At 37.9% G+C, this 26,311-nt stretch overlaps 1 protein-coding gene across 1 annotated transcript; it reads left to right on the top strand.

The window, feature by feature from the left end:
- The first annotated feature begins 262 nt into the window (after positions 1-262).
- On the top strand, positions 263-25,331 carry LOC143997980 (ribosomal protein S6 kinase alpha-6-like). Its single transcript, XM_077493780.1, has 7 exons — positions 263-437; positions 986-1,188; positions 1,573-2,136; positions 14,635-14,699; positions 23,439-23,614; positions 24,163-24,365; positions 24,750-25,331. Exons 1-7 carry the CDS (start codon positions 263-265, stop codon positions 25,329-25,331), a joined length of 1,968 nt encoding a protein of 655 aa, XP_077349906.1.
- Positions 25,332-26,311: the final 980 nt, after the last annotated feature.

Below are 26,311 nucleotides of genomic sequence, written 5' to 3'. Positions count from 1 at the left end.
TTATTGTTTTGAAGTCCTTTCTTGTAACCAAGGTCCTCCAGCCCCCCTATTAGCTTTGTTTTCCTTCTCTGGACTCTCTCCAGTTCCAGAACATCCTTCCTGAGGACTGGTGCCCAGAACTGGACAGCATACTCCAGATGTGGCCGAAACAGGGTCATTTAAAGTGCTAGAATTATAGTTGTATCTCTTGTGTTTAATGCTGTTTATTATAGAGTCGTGTCAAATAAAACTAATTAGTATTTTCTGATGTTGTGATTCCAGAATGGCTTCTAACATTGAGGACGTGACCAAGAACACGGCAAAGAATCTCCTTGAGCTCATCGCTGAAACCTCTGAAGACCTGAGGATGATGGAGGTGACGGACTACTTTGACCCCATTAAAGAGCTCGGGAGAGGAGCGTATGGAAAGGTTCTGTTGGCCAAACATCGGGGTTCAGGTAACCTTTGTAGCTTAATTCATTTATTTTAATCATTTGTGCTTCTAAATTAGTGGAACAAATCTAAATAGACAATAACTAACAGGTAAAGTTTCTGTGGTGATCAGGGGACCTTGCATCACTAGAGGAGGGCAAAGTGCAGTGAGCAAGTCTACTATAATGTGCAAGTATGGTATTTAGAGAGTATAGTCGATGTTCTGGGGCTCCTCTGGGGATTTAGCTCTATTTAGCGCAAAACATCAAGAAAGTTTGAGCAGATGCCTAGAGAGTCTCGACTTCTAAACTGAGATATGAGTGTAACATCCAATATCTAAGAATCAACAGAATGGTTCAGCTGCAGAAAATTTCCAATGCTTTGAGCAGCATTCTTTAAAGTTTTACAAGCAACCCCTCACTTCCAGTTTTTAAGCGATAATTATGGATCCTAATAAGTCAGTGCTTTAGATTTACACACACTTTTAACTCAATTCAGTAGGTTTTTAGCGAGCTTCATCATTGTTGGGTTTATGATACTCATTATCTTTTTTTTTTCTCCCTCTTTCCAACAGATGAGTTGGTGGCTGTAAAACTGATGAGCAAGGAGACAACTTCAAAGGACAATTTCCTAATGGAATATGGGATGTCTCTTAGTCTCAGCAGCCATCCAAATGTCATTGCAACCCACGAGATCGTTTTCCATACCAGCAGTGACTATGTCTTTGTCCAGGAGGTGGCGCCAGCTGGAAGTCTTCTCTCAATAGTGAAGCCAAGTGTAAGTTTGTATCAAAAATAGAAATGATAACTTTTTAAATATCATTCAATCCATTGCTCCTTTAAAGCATTTCTGAGGTTTAAGGAATCCTCTCCCAGTGAAGTCGGTTGGTGGGACATATAATGAGTATAATATTGTTATTTTAGGTATGTGACTCGCTCAGTTGTGAACAAAGTTAAGTGGGGTAAGGTGGGTTAAGATGGATCTTACACCATTAATAGAATCTCCCACTTTGCATGCAGGTTTTTATTTAAGTATACTCCTTGTGTAGGCAGCTAATGTATGTTCTGCTTTCCTGTGCAAGAGATAAGATGAGTTTCATATGTTGGGTAACATTTTGCCATGTTGGTGTCTAGTGACTAATTTTGTATTTTTTTTCTACAGGTTGGTTTGAATGAAGACATGGTGAAGAGTTGTGTTCCACAGATCGCGAATGCTTTGGACTTTATGCATAGAAGAGGAATGGTCCATCGGGACATTAAACTGGACAACATTTTGCTCATGGACATGGAATGTAATAATGTCAAACTGGCAGATTTTGGACTGACAATGCTCCAGGGAACTCAAGCACCCTTTATGCCCTGGTTTATACCATACTCCGCTCCGGAACTATGCACCTTAAAACAAGGGGAAGAGTTGCTGCTTCACCCGAGCATTGACATCTGGGCCTTTGGTGTAGTGGTATACACAGCTATGATAGGGTCCTTCCCCTGGAAAGAAGCAGGGAGTCATGACATCATGTATCAGAACTTTGCTTGGTGGCAAATGAAGAAGGATCTGACCTTGTCCCCAAGAAAGTGGCGACAATTCTCTATTGAAGCCAGGCAGATGTTCTGGGACATGTTGGCCCTCAATGCCTCTGAGAGGTGTTCTGCTTTGGATGTTTTAAAATATGTCCACCTGCCTTGGAAAGCAGAAATGCCTCCAGAGAATATATCCAGGAATACGGTAGTACGTGTGACATAACTGGGTGCATGATGTCCATTATGGAGCTCTATCAGGTGCTGTGTTGTGTCTTCTTCTAGATCAAAAAATAATCTCCCTCAATATTGGAGTAGGTGGAGATCATTTAACATGCTTTCGGGTAACCTATTAATTACAAGACGGATGTGTTGGATGTACTCTGGGACTTGTACAAGCCTCATGTCCTATGTGAAGGTAAGACATTTTAGAAGACTGTAGACTTTTTTCTGTAAATCTTTAACTGCTAGATATATATATGCACAAATGTATGTATTTTTTCATTTTTTGTTGTTTTTCTTCTCTATTTTACTATGCATTGTCAAATGTAAGAAAATGTGGGTTTTTCAATTGTTCTATAGCAGGCGTGTATGGTAAGTATATTATTGTCATTATTGAAATAAAGATCTTAATTACTCTGTTGCAGTGGACTGAGGAATCCTTCGATACATTGATGGAATAATGTTAGGTTACAGAGCCAGATATCAGCAAGTCCCCCCCCCCAGCTGCACAGTGTAGTAACTTTTACTATCCTGTGGTTACTCCTCCTGTGCATTGGGTGGTGCTCTTGTGCTTCTTCCCCTCTAGTTTATTGAATATTACATAATTATGTTTTAACAGCCATATGACTATTTTTTTTTGTTATTTTGTTTTGTTTCAACGTTTTTATTGCTTTCAATGTACAAGCATAAAAACAATGACCAGTTTATAGTCATGCAGAAATGATTCCATTCATAAACAAGATAATAAAACGTTTAGTAATTTCCACAGAAACCTGGTGGTGCATAGGATTAAGGAACCATTCGGGTCTAACGCAAAAGAAAGTAGGGTGAGACATGTGGGGGACTCTGTGTCAGACTGATAGAGAAACCGGGCATGCCTCCGAGGTGCCCAAACACCCCTATTGGGAACAAACAGTGAGTGGGTGGGGGCAATTATAGCCAAAATGTGTCTCTTTATCTTATCAGGTCTCCAGGGAGTATATTCAAGTCACTCTCTGTCACATTTTAAATGTATCTACATGAATGTACCGTGAGGGGGAATCCCCTGACATTATGTTAAAGTGGAGTGTTGTACATTTTAGCTGGGGTAGCTCTAAAGCCTAATGTTGAACCTTAGTTTCTGTTATGGGGGGGGTGGAGGGGATGGGGGATTCTGGGTGAGGTGAGTGAAGTGTGAGTTGATTATCCGGACCAGGTATCCATATGAAAGAAAGGACAGGATTCTGGCGCTCCAAATATTGTAATGTCTTGATAGGATGGTGCAATATTAGCTTAAATGGCTCATTTAAATTAATCAATATTTATTTAAAACTGAGGAGGCAGCCATCCTCAGAGGGTGTCCATAACCTCTGTGGACAGGCAAGAGGAATAAGAAGGTGGGGTTGGAGGCGCCAACTGTAGTAGTTCTGTCACATAATTACTTGTTCGTTTTTGACTTACGGGTTCGCAGGTTCATAAGGTGGTGGTGCCCATCAAGGGTTAAATTATCCAGGGGGTGTGCTGGTGCTGGGGTGCAAGCTCCGCTGGCAGCCCTTTTGCTGTAGAGATGTTAGTCCTGGTTATTAGCGGCTAGTCTGCGTTGTTCATGGTGTGGGAAGCTCCATGTTAACCAACCTGGAACGTGGAAACGGAAATGACGTTAGCAATGCTCGGCGGACATCCAGACACAGAGTGAAGAGCATACAGGCTACACGCTCAAGGGGCTCACAGCTCCTTCTACTGGCCTGTTTGCTCTCAGGAGGAGAGCAACTTAAATACAATTGGGGGACATCTAGCTGAGAATGTGGGCAGGAAGTCCGTGGCTGTGGAGCCATAACAGCCAGCGGACCCGCATTTTTACAAAAAAGTTGGAGAAAAAAGGGGAATGGAGTTTAAAAATCACTTATTTAGTACAAAAAAAATTAATAAATGTGAATTTATGCTGCGATAAAAATTGGGAAGAAAATATTGAAATAATCTATTAAAAAAACAAAACAAACAAAAAACATTATTAATAATAAATTAAAAAAAACAAATTAAGTTTATTAATTTGATGATAGAAAATGCATTGAGTGCATAAAACCTGCACTGTTAAAGTATAAGAAAGTTAGTGAACAATGGAATAGAAAAAAACAGGCAACAAAGGGGTGGTGGGGGGGGGGGGGGGTTGGCAATTTAAAATGGTGGAACGCTAAGTACAGTAAAGAATGAGTCTCTATTTCTTCATCAAGTCCCCCCGGCGAGAGTGTGTCCAAAGAATATATCCAGTAGGTTTCCTGCTGAGATAAGCGTTTAAAACGTTCTGCAGCAGGAAGACCTCTAGAGATGGCCTCTATAACCCAGACTCTGAAGCCCATAGTGGATTTTAGATGTTCCTTCACAATGTTTGTCTCAGCCTCTCTCTATAAAGCGCCTATGTTCCCCAAAGCGTAAAGTGCGTATGGCCCTGACCACATGGGCAGGTCAGGCAGTACACTACATACTCACTAGAACAATTGTGAAATTCTTTGATATTATATGTTTTACCTTTTGATGGTGAAGTTTTTATGACCGTGACCAACAAATTTACAAGTGAGACATCATTTTTTTCTTTCATTGATACATTCCCATTAATGGAATTAGGGAACTATGTGAAACCGGAGTGGATGGAACATTTCAAATTCTGCTAGGTGCTATTTTACTCATTATATTTTTTGCTCTGCGATAGGATACCTTAGGTTGTTGAGTGAGGGAAGAACCTAAAAAAGGGTCTCTGAACAGGATTTGGAATTGTGCTGTGAATTGTGTTGGTTGCAGATCCTCTGATGTTTTTGATTTAATAAGGGTTTTTTTGCTTGTTGAAAGAAGGCTTCTTGAAACAGATGTAGCGGTACCCCCATGGGGGCTGCTGAGTTTGTTCATTATCTTTTGCTAGACTGACCCGCTTCCGATCCCCCCATGCAATTACATGACACCACACAGTCAAGATTCCGGATTTATAATTCTTAATTCTGGGTATAAGTGGGCTATTCAGTAGGGTATATAAGATGCCCCATCCGACCCCAATTGTTCAGGTTAGAGGGTATTAATCTGTAGTCATGGCTATATTAATTAAGGCCCTTATAGCGATCCTTTCCTGGTTCCACTTCTCTCTCTAAAGCAACATTCCCAATAAGGAGAAATAAGCATTACTCTGAATAACGCTGTGGGTGTTGAACTCAAAGTCACAGGCCAGGCTGCTTATTTCCATGACTTGTATTGCCTTAGTCCTGGAAAGTGCTTGATACTGTGGTCCCTTGGATACACAGTATGAAGTTCCTGATTAGCTCCACCGGGTTTGCACTCCCATTGCTCTCTCCCAATCAACAGTCCATTTTCTACTCACAGAAAGTCGATTCCCAGTTTTCTTCCTCTGTTTAGCTCCTACTTCCTCCTCCTCCTCCGCCAGCACTGCTCGGCACATCCCCGCATGGGACGTCCGGTATTCCTCCTGCGCTACATGCTGACTTTGCCTCCAGGGGCCAGAACTTCGGCCTCCCTGGAATCACCTCCGGCTATACGGTTCTGGAATCTCTGAACTCCCGGGCCTCTAGCCTCCTAACTCTGACACTCCGAGCTCCCCAAACCTCCTTAGAGCATGTGACCCCCCCCCCTTTTTTATGAGAGACCTCCCTTTTGACCATATGAAACAACCATTGGTCAGTTCTCTCACATGGGGTTTCCTGCCACTCAGGTCTCAGCCCATCCTCTCCTTCCAGCGATACATGCTGTCTGCAGAGACGGTATCCCTGAGCCTAAGGTGACCAAACCCCTTCTATTCTTACACTCCCAACCCTGAAACCACAACCAGGCCTAGTAAAAGGACACAGCTCTGGTTAAATTTGCCTGTCTCTATATCCTACGCTGCCAAAAACACCACTAAGCACCTACCTAAAAGTAGAGGGCGCTACACACCCATATATATATATATATATATAGATATATATACATATATATATACACACACACTCATATACACATACATACACACACACAGTTCATAGTGGCCCAGTGTAGTGTATATATATAGGATACAGTGCAGGGTATATAGTGCAATGTATAATATAGTGTATTAAAGTTATTAAGGTGAGCCCAATGTCAGAATTAAGAAAAAAAACGGCATGGGTTCCCCCCGTCCATACCAGGCCCTCCTTACACCTGTGAAGAAAGGAGAAGTGCGCCAAAACTAAGTGCAGTATATATAAAAAACGTTTAATATAATAAGATCACACAGTCAAATGGCTACTCACAAAAAGCTGGTTGTAATCAGGCATATCTAGAACGTAAAAGGGGGAGGTATCCAGAGCCACTGGTCCAAGGAGAAGCGGAGATGATACATCGCTGGTGAGCCCAAGAGAAGAAGGGGTAGGGCAGTACAACCTCTGCAATTGTTTTTAAATTCGCCACCTTGCGAATACCGTGGTTGTAGTGGTTTGTAGTGCGTTCAGTGTCCGGCGCTCCGAGAAGCCGGAAACCGGAAGTGCACCTCAGCATGGAATGCAAGCTCCGTAGATCGTAAGTGACGTAACGACCAATCAGAAAACGCGTTTCACAATATCCATTGTTTCCTCAGTTCTATCGGTCTTTGCGGGAAATGAGACATATATAGACGAGCACGAGATTATTTAAAAAAACTAAATAGATGACACATGTAATTACAATGAATTAATTGGTAACAGATGGATTCATATAAGCCAAATGGAAAAAAACGACTTGATAAAGAAATTCAATATCAATAATCATATAAATATGTAAATACACCTGTGATGCAAGGAGGGACTCCGCTGGTGTAAGCAGGGACTCCGCTGGGGGCACCTGGTGTAAGTAGGGACTCTGCTGGGGCGCCGGGTGTAAGCAGGGACTCCGCTGGGGGCACCTGGTGTAAGCAGGGACTCCGCTGGGGGTGCCTGGTGTAAGCAGGGACTCCGCGCAGGGACTCCGCTAGGGGGCGCCTGGTGTAAGCAGGGACTCCCCTGGGGGCATCCGGTGTAAGCAGGGACTCCGCTGGGGGTGCTTGGTGTAAGCAGGGACTCTGCTGGGGGCGCCTGGTGTAAGCAGGCACTCCGCTGGGGGCGCCTGGTGTAAGCAGGGACTCCGCTGGGGGCGCCTGGTGTAAGCAGGGACTCCGCTGGGGGCGCCTGGTGTAAGCAGGGACTCCGCTGGGGGCGTCTGGTGTAAGCAGGTACTCCGCTGGGGGCGCCTGGTGTAAGCAGGGACTCCGCTGGGGGAGCCTGGTGTAAGCAGGGACTCTGCTGGGGGCAGATGGATTCATATAAGCCAAACGGAAAAAACAAATTGATAAAGAAATTCAATATCAATAATCATATAAATATGTAAATACACCTGTGATGCAAGGAGGGACTCCGCTGGGGCGCCTGGCGTAAGCAGGGACTCAGCTGGGGGCGCCTGGCGTAAGCAGGGACTCAGCTGGGGGCGCCTGGCGTAAGCAGGGACTCAGCTGGGGGCGCCTGGCGTAAGCAGGGACTCAGCTGGGGGCGCCTGGCGTAAGCAGGGACTCCGCTGGGGGTGCCTGGCCTAAGCAGGGACTCTGCTGGGGGCACCTGATAGCAGGATTGCGACAGACAAATCGAATACCCGACACTTTTTTTGGAAACCAGTGACATTATTACAGTAGGCATGTGCAATTTGTTTTGTTCCATATTCGTTTATGGAATTTCGACAAATCCGTTCATTCGGAAATATCCGAATTAAGGAAAACCCGTTTAACGAATTGTTCTGAATATTTGTTAATTCGTAAATCTGAAATAACTAAAACTAATAATAAAACTTAACTTATACCAACTATTAAATTATAGATATTGTCATTTCCTTTCAAATTTGGCTGTTTGTGAATGGAACACCATTTATCCGAAGTTACGAATTATCCAAAATGACGAATGCCGTATCTAAATGAATGGAACGTAACAAAATAATACTAATAAAAACGTTATTATTTATTAATAATATCATAATAAAAGCGTTATTAATTATTAATAATTTGTTCCATTACATTTGTTTAGATGTGGCATTTGTTATTTTGGATATTTTGTACCTTCGGGTTAATTCATATTTTTTACTTTCACTAACAGCCAAATTTGAAAGGAAATTCCAGTAGCTACAATTTAATAGTTAGTTATTATTAGTTAGTCATTTCGAATTTTCTTGCGAATTTTCGAATTGTGATCAGACCGAATGACCCGAAAAAACAAAACAAAAAAACAAATGAAGCAAAAAAACAAATTGTTTGGCAGTGCACGTGTCTATTACAGTGATCAATGCTAAAAAATATGCACTGTTACTGTACCGACACTGGCAGGGAAGGGGTTAACAGGAGCGATCAAAGGGTTAAAGGTGTGCTTAGCAGGTGTTTGCTAACTGTGGGAGTGTTGCTCTGGCTGGGTGAAGACAGAGATCGGTGTTCCTGCTTAGCAGAAACACAGGATCTCTACCTTTTCCCCCGTCAGAACCACAATCTGCCTTGTTTACATAGGCAGATCGCTGTTCTGCCTCTCGCGGGAATGATTGAGGGTGGCCGGCGGACCCGCTAACTGGTACCCTCGTGTCCAATCGACACGCGATCACACCCCCCAGTGGCTATTGCACAAAATGACATATAGGTACGTGATTTTGTGCAATAGTGCCGACCCGCCGCAGTATATATGCGGTAGGCAAGTGAGAAAAAAAAATAGCAAATAAAGAACAAAATAACCTAGCATATACAATTGCCACACAAGTCATATTGTAATTGAATGTTATTAAAAATGACCTTTCCTTCTTTAATCTGCAGCTCTGTCATTTTCCGTAAATGCAATATGGCCACCTGGAGGTGTTCTGAACACAGGATGTGTACAGAGCGCCCCCCAGAATCATTCCCTGCTCATGTGATTGACTCACTGATTTTCCCAGAAGTCTGCACTAAGTTAGGAGTCAGATTTCCAGCATCCCCTGCAGCAAAAATTTCATTTTTTTTTGTTAGATACTTCCAATAGGAAATTATGTCTAAAGGGATGCAGACCAAGCAGCTTTCTTCAGAGCCCTGCAAGTGCACAGCTGATTAACTGACAATTGCGCGGTCGTGCAATGCTGTACCCCAAAAAAAATTGATGTCCTTATTTCCCCCACAAATAGTGCTTTCTTTTGGTGGTATTTGATCACCTCTGTGGTTTTTATTTTTTGCATTATAAACAAAAAAAGTGCGACAATTTTGAAAAAAAAAAACAATTTTTTTTTTACTTTTTGCTATAATAAATATACCCCAAAAATAGGCCCATATGCCATATGTATTCTACATATTTTTGGTAAAAAAAAAAAATGGAAAACAAAAAAAATAAGCAATAAGCGTATATTGATTGGTTTGCACAAAAGTTATAGCATTTACAAAATAGGGGATAGATTTATGGCATTTTTATTATTTTTTTTTGTTATTAGTAATGGCGGCGATCTGCGATTTTTATCATAACTGCGACATTATAGCGGACACATCGGACACTTTTGACACTATTTTGGGACCATTGTCATTTATACAGCGATCAGTGGTATAAAAATGCACAGATTACTGTGTAAATGACACTGACAGGGAAAGGGGTTAACCACTAGGGGGCGATGGCGGGGTTAAGTGTGTCCTAGGGGGTGATTCTAACTGTGGAGGGGGATGGACTACCACTGACATGACAGCGATCACTGCTCCCGATGACAAGGAGTGGTGATCCCTGTCATGTCCCTAGGCAGAACACCCCCATAGCTGAGCTCCTCCATCTCCCATAGCTGAGTTCCTCCATCCTCTAAAGTTGGTCTCCTCCATTCTCCATCGCTGATCTCCTCCATCCTTCATAGATTATCTTCTTTGTCCCCCTATAGCTGAGCTCCTCCATCCCCAATAACTGAGCTTCTCCATTCACATAGCTGAGCTCCTTCATTTCCCATAGCTGATCTTCTCTTACCCCCACAGCTGAGCTTCTCCATCTCCAATAGCTGATCCTCTACATCCCTCATAGCTGATCTTCTCTATCCCCTTATGGCTGAGCTCCTCCATTCCCCATAGCTGAGCTCCTTCATCTCCCATAGCTGATCCTCTCCATCCCTCATAGCTGATCCTCTCCATCCCTCATAGCTGATCTCCTCCATTCCCCATAGTTGAGCTCCTTCATCTCCCATTGCTGAGCTCCTCCATCCCCCATAGATGATCCTCTCCATCTCCCATAGCTGATCTTCTCCATGTCCCATAGCTGATCTTCTCCATCCCCTTATGGCTAAGCTCCTCCATTCCCCATAGCTGAGCTCCTTCATCTCACATTGCTGAGCTCCTCCATCCCCATTGCTGAGCTCCTCCATCCCCCATTGCTGAGCTCCTCCATTCCCCATAGCTGAGCTCCTTCATCTCACATTGCTGATCTCCTCCATCCCCATTGCTGAGCTCCTCCATCTCCCATAGCTGAGTTCCTCCATCCTCTAAAGTTGATCTCCTCCATTCTCCATCGCTGATCTCCTCCATCCTTCATAGATTATCTTCTTTGTCCCCCTATAGCTGAGCTCCTCCATCCCCAATAACTGAGCTTCTCCATTCACATAGCTGAGCTCCTTCATTTCCCATAGCTGATCTTCTCTTACCCCCACAGCTGAGCTTCTCCATCTCCCATAGCTGATCCTCTACATCCCTCATAGCTGATCTTCTCTATCCCCTTATGGCTGAGCTCCTCCATCCCCCATTGCTGAGCTCCTCCATCCCCCACAGCTGAGCTCCTCCATCTCCCATAACTGAGCTGCTCCATCTCCCAAAGTTAGGCCCCTCCACCCCCCCCTTATTCATTTTGTTGCCCTTCGCTGAACTCTTTCTAATTCAACAACCTCTTTTCTGAGGATTGGTGACCAAAACTGGAATGCATATTGAGGGTAAATCAGTGTTTTGTACAGGGGGTAGAATTATTGATTTATCTCTGGAATGTGTGTCCTTTTTACTGCATGAGAGTAGAATTCTGGCTTTGTTAGCTGTCGGTTGGCATTGCATGCCAAGTCTGTGATCTACAAGTACCGTCAATCTTTTTGCATCCCTGAAGGGGTCCCTTCAAATATGCATGAGTATTTTTGGCACCCAAGTGCATAACTTTACATTTCTTAATATAGAACCTCATCTGCCATATAGCTGCCCATCTCCTTACTTTAGTCTTCCTGTAATGATGCTCCATCCTGTGATGACATTATTTTTGGGCTTAATCTGGTAACATCAGAAAACACTAAATCTGAGCCTCTGATTCCAACCTCTATATATCATTACTACAATGCCAGGGGTGCAATATTTTTTTAGCCACCATATCCCAAATATACTAACGGGTAATTTATACATCCTCAAAGCCAAGAAAAAAGAAAAAAATTGGATTGAAAGATTTTTAAGGTGGACGATCTCTCAACAAATGTCAATACACACGCGTACATTAAAATACAATCTTTTATTGAAATGTAACCACTAAACAAGAAGTGGCTGGTATAAAAAATAAAAAAAAGGCAACAATAATGTAGCCATTATCAAAAACAACATACACAACATCTACCTTCTATGAACACAAACCATAAAAACCACCTCCTCCCTTTAGAATGTAAGCTCTACGAGCCGGGCCCTCCTGTACCTTTTGTATTGTACTGTAATTGTGTTGTCTCCCCTATACATTGTAAAGCGCTGCGTAAACTGTTGGCGCTATATAAATCGTGAATAATAATAATAATAATAAAACCAATCCACAGCATCGTAGTATGACAGATTTAACCCTGGGGGGCCAACAATGATTCTTATAACACCCTAGTTTTGAGTATTTGAAAATGCTGTGTAACAATTTGTTTCATGTATTCTATTTTAGCCCTACTTTTCCCTATCTTTTTTTAATTTAGAGCTCATGTCATTCCACTATGCTTCTCTGTCCTGTAATCACGATTTCCAAAGTTCTTTCCAACCTGAACACCTGTAACAAGCTCCATGTCATGACATCTCTAGCAAATATAAGTTTGTTAAGCGTTATCTTCTAAAATTACACCGACTCAGACACTACAAGACGCCCCACGTGATTCTAAACATTTGCCCGTCAGTTGGTCTATTAGCATATCAAGGAAGCCTGACGTCATGGGGACAACACTGCCTATTACCTGACTCTTCTACCTATTCACCTGCGTCTGAAGACAAAGGGTGACCCTAATTATGATGCGCAACATTTGGCTTTCGCATAATAATCAAGGAAGTAACAAGAAAACCTTTGTCTTTCGAGAGAGACAGTTGTTGGTCTTGTAAAAAAAAGTTCTTCACACATCCATACTTAGGCCCATATCTCATATAAACCCATATTAATAGATGAATCTAATTTATTCCCTACAAATACAGACTTTACTGGACAATGACATTGCTTAAAGTATAACTCAAAAGGCAATCTAGACTTTTAATAACAAAACAAAAAAAAATGCAAACCTCCATCTCATTCACTGATCACATAAAAAGCTATATACCCTAGAAACATGTTACCCACTTTATAGTTTTAGCAGGTAGATAGCGTTTAATGTCGAATTTTGAGATTTTATATTTATGATTTGTACCTGGATGCAGGTATGAATGTATATTTAATTTACATAGACAGATATTTTATATGATCTGTAGAAAAACTCTTTTACCATGGTTTAACTGTGCCAGTCTCCTTGTGTTTATAAGGTATGGTTATATATATAGCCATACCTTATTATAATAATACTAATAATTATAATATATAATTTTCACTTTCACCATATTTTACAATGACAACCTAACAATACAGATGTCTTAGCAGAAAGTTAAGTAGGAAAATAAATAAATATATATATATATATATATATATATATATATATATATATATATATATATATCACCATACCTTATAAACACAAGTTCATGATGATTTAATTCATTAAGGAAACCAGTTTCTAGATGTTGAGATTTCTAAAGGAAATGTATAAAATGTCTTAGTATTTTAACCAATAGTATATTTTATGTAATGGATCACTATTTGCAATATAAATTATAAAAAAGTGTATGAATATTTATTTTTAATTTGTATTAAATAAAATACTTGATTCCATAATATATATTGCAAATAGTGATCCATTATATAAAATATACTATTGGTTACAGCATTCGATACAGTTCCGCACACACAGCTCATGTGTAAGGTAAAGTCTACAGTTTTGGAAATATCAGTTTGTAAATGGATAGAAAATTGGCTAGAAGACAGAATTCAAAGAGTCGTGGTTAATGACTCTTACTCTGAATGGTCTAAGGTTATCAGTGGTGTACCCCAAGGTTCAGTGTTGGGACCCTTACTTTTTAACATCTTTATAAATGATATTGGGTCTGGCATCAAAAGTAATATTTCTGTCTTTGCAGATGACACCAAGATATGCAGTGGAATAACGTCTTTACAGGATGTCTCCAATTTACAAGCCGACCTCAATGCTCTGTCTAATTGGGCGACTATGTGGCAGATGAGGTTTAATGTTGATAAATGTAAAGTTATGCACTTGGGGCCTAAGAATATGCATGCATCATACATGCTAGGGGGAGTACAACTGGGGGAATCCATAGTGGAGAAGGATCTGGGGATTTTGGTAGACCATAAGCTCAATAACAACATGCAATGCCAAGCTGCTGTTTGCAAAGCGAGCAAAGTCCTTTCTTGTATTAAGAGAGGTATGGACTCCAGAGAAAGAGATATAATTTTGCCCCTGTTCAAATCATTAGTAAGACCTCACCTGGAATATGCCGTTCAGTTTTGGGCACCAGTTCTCAAAAAGGATATCGGGGAACTGGAGAAAGTGCAGAGAAGGGCAACCAAACTGATAAGAGGCATGGAGGAACTCAGCTATGAGGAGAGATTAGAGGAACTAAATTTATTCACTCTTGAGAAGAGGAGATTAAGGGGGGATATGATTAACATGTTCAAATATATTAGGGGTCCATATAGTGAACTTGGTGTTGAGTTGTTCTCTGTACGGTCAACCCAGAGGACACGGGGGCACTCTTTACGTCTAGAGGAAAAGAGATTTCAGCTTCAAGTACGGAAAGGTTTCTTCACAGTTAGAGCAGTGAAAATGTGGAATAGACTCCCACCAGAGGTGGTTCTGGCCAGTTCAGTAGATTGCTTTAAGAAAGGCTTGGATACTTTCCTGATGGTACATAATATAACTAGGTACTAACATAGGTAAAGTTGATCCAGGGAAAATCCGATCGCCTATTGGGGGATCAGGAAGGAATTTTTTTTCCCCTGCTGTAGTAAATTGGAGCATGCTCTGCTGGGTTTTTTTTTTCGCCTTCCTCTGGATCAATTGTGGGCATAAAATTGGGTATCTGGATTGTACGATAATTTTTTATTTTATTTATTTGTTTTTAAGGTTGAACTGGATGGACTTGTGTCTTTTTTCAACCTGACTAACTATGTAACTATATGTAACAACACTAAGACATTTTATACATTTCCTTTAGAAATCTCAGCATCTAGAAACTGGTTTCCTTAATGAATTAAATCATCATGAACTTGTGTTTATAAGGTATGGTGATATATATATATTATATATAATTATGTGTGTATGCGTATATATTTTTTTAATGTTATTATTTTATTAAATAAAATACTCAATTGCATAATATATATTGCATCCATTATATAAAATATACTACTGCTTAGAGATCCATATATTGATTAGATATCCACATTGTTTTGCAATATTTTATTTTTAGAATTTACCCAACCTAATACCGTAAATGCATTCACATTTTCTTTCATGTTCCCTGGAAATAAAATTAAACGGTTAAATTGTTCTGATAGAATGTAGATTAATAGTTGCATGTTAACAAACAATTCAACATCAAACTTTGTTTATTTTATGAGTTCCAAAATTCTCCATTCTCAATTCTCCATCTTTTTTGTACTTTTTATTTCCTAATTTCAACCCTAACCATACAGATGTCTTACCAGAAAGTTATAATTTTTTTTAAATGTTTCCTGATGTTTGGGCGGTTCTAAGTAATTTTCTAGGAAAAAATACTGATTTAAAATTTGAAACATATAGTTACAGAGAAGGCCTGGTTAAACAATTCAACAACAAAAAGCGTTCCAAAATTTTACCATTCCTGTCCGTCTTTTTTGTACATACAAGTTTTATTTTTTCCTAATCTCAACCCAAACAGTATAATGTCTTACCAGAAAGTTATAGAGAAAGGGGTTTTAATATTCCCTGAATTTAAATTATTTTTCTTTATTTAATGCCCTACAAGTGGGAATAAATGTGTTTTACTCAATTGTAGAATATATATTGCAAATAATGATCCATTATATAAAATATACTATTGATTCGAATACTAAGACATTTTATACATTACCTTTAGAAAGCTCAGCATCTAGAAACTGGTTTCCCTAATTAAATAATTTGAAATTAGTTTCAGGGTAACTTTCCTGCCCTCAACACACTGGCTTAGTATAAACAAACCCCATTCTTATGGACCTATTGGCCACACCCTTCTAGAGCTCAATCCAAAGTCTCCAGTCATATGTTAATGAATAGCTCCTGGTGTGTTAGCCAATCGGAATCTCCTATCAATTAGCAATTTCAGTTTTCTTCTCACATATATACCAGACACACATATAGACCTCCAGTCCTTACTCAGTGAATCTCATTTTGCTTGTAGCAAAAGTGATTTCTTTTCTCCATTGACCACTTCCCACCAGAATCGCTTTGGAGAAGACCATATAGACTTCCTCAGTGAAGACCAACTTGGAGACATCTATACCTTCATTGTTTAAGGTAAGTCATACAGAACCCCAAAGATCCATAGACCTGATAGTTTTATGCTTTAAAATGCTGGGATTTATCTGATTTGAGGAGATGTATTTAGCAGGAAATGGAATAGTAAAAGGTTTTAAATGTTCTAAAGGGCCTTTTATTTTAGAGATGGATATATTGACTGAATATCCACATTATTTTACAACATTTTATTTAAAAAAATATTTCAACTTCATGCTTTACATTGAGATGTTCATTCTTCATGTACCATCAAAAGTAAATTAAACAGTTTCCTCGTAGGTTGTTCTAATTTTTGCCCTTCCTGTAATTTTGCTATTCCTGTCTGTCTTTTTTGGACATAGCAAGTATTTTTCCTCATTTTCTCTTTCACCATATTTTACAAAGACAACCTAACAATACAGATCTCTTAGCATAAAGTCAAGTAGAAAAAAAACTAAAACGTTTTGTTTTTAATGTTCCCTGAATGAAAATGATTTAAATTATTTTTTCTTTTTTTCACTTGCCTGTTGTGGTCCTACATATGGGTTTAGATTTCCTTCTTTTGTTCAGAGATCCATAGATTCATTGAATATCCACATTATTTTGCAATATTTTGATTTTAGAACTCAACCAACCTCATACATTACATTCTAATTTTCTATTTTCATGTACTCTTGAAATAAAATTAAAAAGCTCCATCTTAGGTTGTCTGTTAGATAGTAGATTAGCAGTTGCATGTTAAATGCAATTCAAAATCAAAAGTTTTTTTCGTCTTTCACCATACAATGACAACCTAACAATACAGAAATCTTAGCAGAAAGTTAAAAAGAAAAAAACTAAAACGTTTGGTTTTTTTGGTTTTTAATATTCCCTGTAAATTATTTAAATTATTTTTCCTTTTTTTTCACTTTGCCTGTTGTGGCCCTATAAGTGGGATTAGATTATTTTCTTTTGATTAGAGATCCATATATATCGATTAAAGATCCACATTATTTTTTGCACTATTTTGTTTTTAAGAATCCAACCAGCCTCATGCATTATATTATATATGCATGTACCCTTGAAATAACATTAAACGGTTCCATCTTAATTTGTCTGCTGGATTGTATATTAGCAACTGCATGTTCACCATCAAAAGTTGTCTGTCTTTTTTTTTTTTTTGTACTTGCAAGTGTTTTCCTAATTTCGCCCTGGACAACGTTTTTAATGTTCCCTGAATTGAAATCATTTTTTTCTTTATTTCACTTGCCTGTTACTGCCCTACGAGTGGGATTAAATTATTTCCTTTTGCTTAGAGATCCATATATGGATTAAATATCCACATTGTTTTGCAATATTTTTTTTTAACCAACCCAATAAATGCATTCAGATGTTCTTCCTTTATGTTCCCTTGAAATAAAATTAAACCATTAAGTTGTCTGATAGAATGTAGATTAGCAGTTGCATGTTAATAAACAATTTAACATCAAATGTTGTTTAATTTTCTGAGTTCCAAATTTCACCATTTCTGTCCGTCTTTTTTGTACATGCAAGTTTTTTTTTTCCCAATCTTAACCCAAACCGTACAGATGTCTTACCAGAACGTTATAGAGAAAAAAGATTTTAATATTTCCTGAATTTAAATTATTTTTCTTTATTTCACTTGCCTTTTAATGCCCTACAAGTGAGATTAAATGTGTTAAATTAATACCTTCAAAAGGCAATCTAAACTTTTAATAACAAAACAAAAAAATGCAAACCTCTATCTGATTCACTGATCACATATAAAAAGCTATATACCCTAGAACATATTATTCATGCACAGAAAGCTTAAAAAAAAACTGCCATTGACTGCTTCCCATGTATCTCCCTTTATTGGAGGCCATTTTTTAGTAGCTCAATCAAGCCCCACAGATGGTACAACCACATGTGTGCTCCTTTCCACTAATTATTTATGAAATATTTACTGAAGAACTAATTTCTCTAAATATCATTGGCAAAAAAAACAAAACAGTAGAGACTTCTCATACTAACTGTGTGGATGAGCAAATTTCCCCATGTCCACCCACTGCTTGTATACAATTCATGAACACCACAAGAGTCTCTTAGAGAGTTTTGAACATCTTTGTTTAAGACTTTGAAAAGTAACCAGTAAGTTCCAGGACCCATTTACACCTAGATATCCCAACATGGTTTAGGAAGTCAATTGATATACGGTATATTACCCACTTCATAGTTGGATAGAGTTTAATGTCGAATTTTGAGATTTTATAATTATGATTTGTACCTGGATGCAGGTATGGGTGTATATTCAAATTACATAGATATTTTATATGACCTTTAGAAAAAATTTTTACCATGGTTTAACTGGGCCAGTCTACTTGTGTTTATAAGGTATGGTGTGTGTGTGTATATATATATATATATATATATATATATATATATATATATATTATGTATGCATGTGTGTGTGTGTGTATATATATTACTGTATACTATATATGCTGTATGTATATTTATTTTATTATTATTTTATTAAATAAAACACTCAATTGCATAGTATATATTGCAAATAATGATCCATTATATAAAATATACTATTGGTTAGAATACCAAGACATTTTATACATTACCTTTAGAAATCAAAGCATCTAGAAACTGGTTTCCTTAATTAAATCATTTGAAATTAGTTTCAAGGTAACTTTCCCGCCCTCAACACACTGGCACAGTATAAACAAACCCCATTCTTATGGACCTATTGGCCACACCCTTTTAGAGCTCAATCCAAAGTCTCCAGTCATATGTTTATGAGTAGCTCCTGTGTGTTAGCCAATCAGAATCTCCCGACAATTAGCAAATTCAGTTTTCTTCTCACATATATACCAGACACACATATAGACCTCCAGTCCTTACTCAGTGAATCTCATTTTGCTTGTAGCAAAAGTGATTTATTTTCTCCATTGACCACTTCCCACCGGAATCGCCTTGGAGAAGACCATATAGACTTCCTCAGTGAAGACCAACTTGGAGACATCTATACCTTCATTGTTTAAGGTAAGTCATACAGAACCCCAAAGATCCATAGACCTGATAGATGAATGCTTTAAAATGCTGGGATTTTTTTCTGATTTAAGGAGATGTATTTAGCAGGAAATGGAATAGTAATAAAACTTTTTAATGTTCTAAAGGGCCTTTTATTTTAGAGATGGGTATATTGACTGAATATCCACATTATTTTACAATATTTTATTTTAAAAATATTTCAACCTCATGCTTTACATTCAGATGTTCATTCTTCATGTACCGTTGAAAGTAAATTAAACAGTTTCCTCATAGGTTGTTCTAATTTTTGCCATTCCTGTAATTTTGCCAATTCTGTCTGTCTCTTTTTTTTTTTGGACATAGCAAGTATTTTTTCCTCATTTTCTCTTTCGCCATATTTTACAATGACATACTAACAATACAGATGTCTTAGCAAATAGTTAAGTAGAAAAAAAAACTAAAACCTTTTGTTTCTATTGTTCCCTGAATTAAAACGATTTCAATTATTTTTCCCTTTTTTTTCACTTTGCCTGTTGTGGTCCTACATATGGGATTTGATTATTTTCTTCTGTTCAGAGATCCATAGATTCATTGAATATCCACATTATTTTTCAATATTTTGATTTTAGAACCCAACCAACCTCATACATTACATTCAGATTTTCTATCTTCATGTACCCTTGAAATAAAATTAAACAGCTCCTTCTTAGGTTGTCCGTTAGATGGTCGATTAGCAGATGCATGTTAAACGCAATTCAAAATCAAAAGTCTTTTCGTCTTTCACCATACGTTTCAATGACAACCTAACAATACAAAAATCTTAGCAGAAAGTTAAAAAGAAAAAAAGAAAGCTTTTTTTGTTTTTAATGTTCCCTAAATGTAAGTTATTTAAATTATTTTACTTTATTTTCACTTTGCATGTTGTGCCCTACAAATTTATTTTTGTATTTTGATTTTAGAACCCAACCAACCGCATACATTACATTCAGATTTTCTATCTTTATGTACTCTTGAAATAAAACTAAACAGCTCCATTTTGGGTTGTCTGTTAGATAGTAGATTAGCAGTTGCACGTTAAACGCAATTCAAAATCAAACGTTTTTTTCGTCTTTCACCATACAATGACAACCTAACAATACAGAAATCTTAGCAGAAAGTTAAAAAGAAAAAGAAAACTCTTTTTTTTTAATGTTCCCTAAATGTAAATTATTTAAATTATTTTACTTTATTTTCACTTTGCCTGTTGTGGCCCTACGAGTGGGATTTGATTATTTTCTTTTGATTAGAGATCCATATATATTGATTGAATATCCACATTATTTTTGCAATATTTCGTTTTTAGAATCCAACCAGCCTCGTGCATTATATTCAGATGTTCTTTCTTCATGTTCCCTTGAAATAACATTAAACGGTTCCATCTTAAATTGTCTGTTGGGTTGTATATTAGCAACTGCATGTTCACCATCAAAAGTTGTCTGTCCTTTTTGTACTTGCAAGTGTTTTCCTAATTTCACCCCGGACAAAGTTTTTAATGTTCCCTAAATTTAAATCTTTTCTTTTTCTTTATTTCACTTGACTGTTACTGCCCTAAGAGTGGGATTAAATTATTTTCTTTTGCTTGGAGATCCACATATGGATTAAATATACACATTGTTTTGCAATATTTTATTTGTAGATTTTTTTTCAAAACTCTTTATTGCAAATTTTTCTTACATATTAATTTACATGCTTTTTCATTTTGTTTTACTTTGACATCTTAAATTTTACATATATTTCCTCATTCTTAACTCTCATACCATCCCTTCACATTCATACTCTAATATATATTTTTAGAATTTAAAAAACCTAATAAATGCATTCAGATGTTCTTCCTTTATGTTCCCTTGAAATAAAATGAAACCATTAAATTGTCTGATAGAATGTAGATAAGTAGTTGCATGTTAATAAACAATTTAACTTCAAATGTTGTTTATTTTGTGAGTTACAAATTTCACAATTTCTGTCCGTCTTGTTTTATACAGTAGATGCAAGTTTTAATTTTCCTAATCTCAACCCAAACAGTATAGATGTCTTGCCAGAAAGTTATACAGAAAAGGTTTTTTTAATGTTCCCTGATGTTTGGGGGTTCTACATAGTTTTCTAAAAAAAAAGCACTCATTTAAAATTTGAAACAAAAAGTTACAGAGAAGGCCTGGTCTTCAAGTGGTTAAACAATTCAACATCAAAAGTTCCAAATTTCACTCCAAATGTATGTCCGTCTCTTTTTGTACATGCAAGTTTTATTTTTCCTAATCTCAACCCAAACAGTATAGATGTCTTACCAGAAAGTTATAGAGAAAAGGGGTTTTTAATGTTCTCTGAATTTAAATTATTCTTCTTTATTTCACTTGCCCTTTAATGCCTTACAAGTGGAAATAAATGTGTGTGTGTTTTTTTTAGAGATCTGTATACTAATTGAATATTCAGTACCCTTTTTAAGCATATAACCACCCCCATGTAGGCATTGAGGTGTTCTTTGTTCAAGTAGTCTTGGAATAAAATGAAACAGATCTTCTTAGGTTGTCTGTTACAATTTTCAGTTGGGTTTGAAAGAAAAAAAGCATTTTTGTTTTACTATAAATTTTTATTTGAATTATAAAAGAGTGCTATACTCAATACATACATGAGCAAAAATGTGTATAGTAAATACATTACTCAGTAGTTCGTACATATATAACTCTTGATAGAAGAGAAATAAGGAATTTTAGAAAAAAAAACAGGAAATAGAATACTTTCAGATATCGTATTGGCGTCCTACAAGGTAGACAGTACTGAATATCAGAATAAGATTAACATCTAAGGAACGCCAAAACAATATCACCGAGCCCCTTCCCGACATCTATTGATATGATAAATCTGGTGGAGAGAGTAGATGGGAATGTTATATATGTGCAGTGCAGTCCAGATGGGTCAAACATGCCACTGTTTCCAGTAGAGTTCCCTTTTCCATTTTTGATGGCAGCCATTAATTCAAATTGCGTTTGCACGTTGATATTTTGTAAGAAGATTGATTTGTCAGGTTCACCTACAGTATATATATATTGACATTGGAAATGGCAATAAAAAGTTCAGATGTTCTAACCTGCTCTTTTTTTGTCCAAATTCAACTCGCTATGGGGTTTTAGTAACTTTACTAAAGCAAAGTAAAACTGGGGACTTCGTAGGATTGCTTTTAAAATTCAAAATATAACTATAAAAAAAAAAAAAATCCAAATGTATCAGTCACATCATACAAAAGTTTAAAAGATTCACATATGATGCTCAATACAGAAACTTTTGTATGATGTGCCTAATGCATTTGGAAATATTTTTGTAGATTTGATTTGTATATGTGTATAAGTTTTGAATTTATATCTCTGGGTGAAATGCTAGAAAGTCCCCGGTTGTTACTTTGTTGTAGACATTTGTTGGATTTGAAAAATGGAGCTCTGGGTCCTTCCCCCATTGTCTTTCTGCCTCCCTCCTCTCTCTCTTTTAAGTATATTAAATCATTTTATTTATTATCTACAGTTGTATGTATCTCCAACATCAGATTAAGGTCTTGTGTAAATAGAATGAGTTTGATGTCCATTTAAGACCCTTTTAAAATAACTTAGAATGTGTTGACCAGTTGAATTTAAGGTTGCTTCAAGAGGGTTTTGCGTTACCATAGACTTGTATAGGAATACAAAAGCCACTTGCTGGAAGAAAAGCCCATCTCTATAGGCCCAAAATGTATTTGATAAGAACTGTAAGCATATACCTTCCTTAAAACTTAAAATAACTCTTTAGTTTCAGTACTACCATTACCCTCTAAGGGAGGGTGCAATTAATAGATATTGGGTCAAATCCAGAGGGATGTTACATAGTTGGTACGGTTGAATGAAGACACCAGTCCACCCGGTTCAACTTATGTTGCTTTGTGTGTGTGTATATGTCACTACCATTTTCTTTATCCCTGTATATTACTTTCTTTAATACGCGCATTGAAGAGTTTTTATAAATTATCAAAACTTTCCGCTGACACCACAGATTGTGGAAGGGATTTCCAATCCCTTAGCACTCTGACAATAAAGAAACCGTTATGCAGTCTTCTTAAGCTACCTGAGAATGAATAGTGCTCCCCTATGCTAGAATCACCACTGAGATATTTTTATATTGCCATCGTATTTTCTCTTAAGCAGCGCGTCTCCAGGGAAAATAGGTTTATTGTTTTGAAGTCCTTTCTTGTAACCAAGGTCCTCCAGCCCCCCTATTAGCTTTGTTTTCCTTCTCTGGACTCTCTCCAGTTCCAGAACATCCTTCCTGAGGACTGGTGCCCAGAACTGGACAGCATACTCCAGATGTGGCCGAAACAGGGTCATTTAAAGTGCTAGAATTATAGTTGTATCTCTTGTGTTTAATGCTGTTTATTATAGAGTCGTGTCAAATAAAACTAATTAGTATTTTCTGATGATGTGATTCCAGAATGGCTTCTAACATTGAGGACGTGACCAAGAACACGGCAAAGAATCTCCTTGAGCTCATCGCTGAAACCTCTGAAGACCTGAGGATGATGGAGGTGACGGACTACTTTGACCCCATTAAAGAGCTCGGGAGAGGAGCGTATGGAAAGGTTCTGTTGGCCAAACATCGGGGTTCAGGTAACCTTTGTAGCTTAATTCATTTATTTTAATCATTTGTGCTTCTAAATTAGTGGAACAAATCTAAATAGACAATAACTAACAGGTAAAGTTTCTGTGGTGATCAGGGGACCTTGCATCACTAGAGGAGGGCAAAGTGCAGTGAGCAAGTCTACTATAATGTGCAAGTATGGTATTTAGAGAGTATAGTCGATGTTCTGGGGCTCCTCTGGGGATTTAGCTCTATTTAGCGCAAAACATCAAGAAAGTTTGAGCAGATGCCTAGAGAGTCTCGACTTCTAAACTGAGATATGAGTGTAACATCCAATATCTAAGAATCAACAGAATGGTTCAGCTGCAGAAAATTTCCAATGCTTTGAGCAGCATTCTTTAAAGTTTTACAAGCAACCCCTCACTTCCAGTTTTTAAGCGATAATTATGGATCCTAATAAGTCAGTGCTTTAGATTTACACACACTTTTAACTCAATTCAGTAGGTTTTTAGCGAGCTTCATCATTGTTGGGTTTATGATACTCATTATCTTTTTTTTTTCTCCCTCTTTCCAACAGATGAGTTGGTGGCTGTAAAACTGATGAGCAAGGAGACAACTTCAAAGGACAATTTCCTAATGGAATATGGGATGTCTCTTAGTCTCAGCAGCCATCCAAATGTCATTGCAACCCACGAGATCGTTTTCCATACCAGCAGTGACTATGTCTTTGTCCAGGAGGTGGCGCCAGCTGGAAGTCTTCTCTCAATAGTGAAGCCAAGTGTAAGTTTGTATCAAAAATAGAAATGATAACTTTTTAAATATCATTCAATCCATTGCTCCTTTAAAGCATTTCTGAGGTTTAAGGAATCCTCTCCCAGTGAAGTCGGTTGGTGGGACATATAATGAGTATAATATTGTTATTTTAGGTATGTGACTCGCTCAGTTGTGAACAAAGTTAAGTGGGGTAAGGTGGGTTAAGATGGATCTTACACCATTAATAGAATCTCCCACTTTGCATGCAGGTTTTTATTTAAGTATACTCCTTGTGTAGGCAGCTAATGTATGTTCTGCTTTCCTGTGCAAGAGATAAGATGAGTTTCATATGTTGGGTAACATTTTGCCATGTTGGTGTCTAGTGACTAATTTTGTATTTTTTTTCTACAGGTTGGTTTGAATGAAGACATGGTGAAGAGTTGTGTTTCACAGATCGCGAATGCTTTGGACTTTATGCATAGAAGAGGAATGGTCCATCGGGACATTAAACTGGACAACATTTTGCTCATGGACATGGAATGTAATAATGTCAAACTGGCAGATTTTGGACTGACCATGCTCCAGGGAACTCAAGCACCCTTTATGCCCTGGTTTATACCATACTCCGCTCCGGAACTATGCACCTTAAAACAAGGGGAAGAGTTGCTGCTTCACCCGAGCATTGACATCTGGGCCTTTGGTGTAGTGGTATACACAGCTATGATAGGGTCCTTCCCCTGGAAAGAAGCAGGGAGTCATGACATCATGTATCAGAACTTTGCTTGGTGGCAAATGAAGAAGGATCTGACCTTGTCCCCAAGAAAGTGGCGACAATTCTCTATTGAAGCCAGGCAGATGTTCTGGGACATGTTGGCCCTCAATGCCTCTGAGAGGTGTACTGCTTTGGATGTTTTAAAATATGTCCACCTGCCTTGGAAAGCAGAAATGCCTCCAGAGAATATATCCAGGAATACGGTAGTACGTGTGACATAACTGGGTGCATGATGTCCATTATGGAGCTCTATCAGGTGCTGTGTTGTGTCTTCTTCTAGATCAAAAAATAATCTCCCTCAATATTGGAGTAGGTGGAGATCATTTAACATGCTTTCGGGTAACCTATTAATTACAAGACGGATGTGTTGGATGTACTCTGGGACTTGTACAAGCCTCATGTCCTATGTGAAGGTAAGACATTTTAGAAGACTGTAGACTTTTTTCTGTAAATCTTTAACTGCTAGATATATATATGCACAAATGTATGTATTTTTTCATTTTTTGTTGTTTTTCTTCTCTATTTTACTATGCATTGTCAAATGTAAGAAAATGTGGGTTTTTCAATTGTTCTATAGCAGGCGTGTATGGTAAGTATATTATTGTCATTATTGAAATAAAGATCTTAATTACTCTGTTGCAGTGGACTGAGGAATCCTTCGATACATTGATGGAATAATGTTAGGTTACAGAGCCAGATATCAGCAAGTCCCCCCCCCAGCTGCACAGTGTAGTAACTTTTACTATCCTGTGGTTACTCCTCCTGTGCATTGGGTGGTGCTCTTGTGCTTCTTCCCCTCTAGTTTATTGAATATTACATAATTATGTTTTAACAGCCATATGACTATTTTCTTTTGTTATTTTGTTTTGTTTCAACGTTTTTATTGCTTTCAATGTACAAGCATAAAAACAATGACCAGTTTATAGTCATGCAGAAATGATTCCATTCATAAACAAGATAATAAAAACTTTTAGTAATTTCCACAGAAACCTGGTGGTGCATAGGATTAAGGAACCATTCGGGTCTAACGCAAAAGAAAGTAGGGTGAGACATGTGGGGGACTCTGTGTCAGACTGATAGAGAAACCGGGCATGCCTCCGAGGTGCCCAAACACCCCTATTGGGAACAAACAGTGAGTGGGTGGGGGCAATTATAGCCAAAATTTGTCTCTTTATCTTATCAGGTCTCCAGGGAGTATATT

The sequence above is a fragment of the Lithobates pipiens genome, unplaced genomic scaffold (assembly GCF_037356315.1).
Source record: "Lithobates pipiens isolate NorthernLeopardFrog02 unplaced genomic scaffold, aLitPip1_a1.2 Scaffold_19, whole genome shotgun sequence".
In the NCBI taxonomy this organism is placed as follows: Eukaryota; Metazoa; Chordata; class Amphibia; order Anura; family Ranidae; genus Lithobates; species Lithobates pipiens.
The sequence above is the reverse complement of the archived record's forward strand: the minus strand, read 5'-3'. Positions and strand labels throughout refer to the sequence as shown.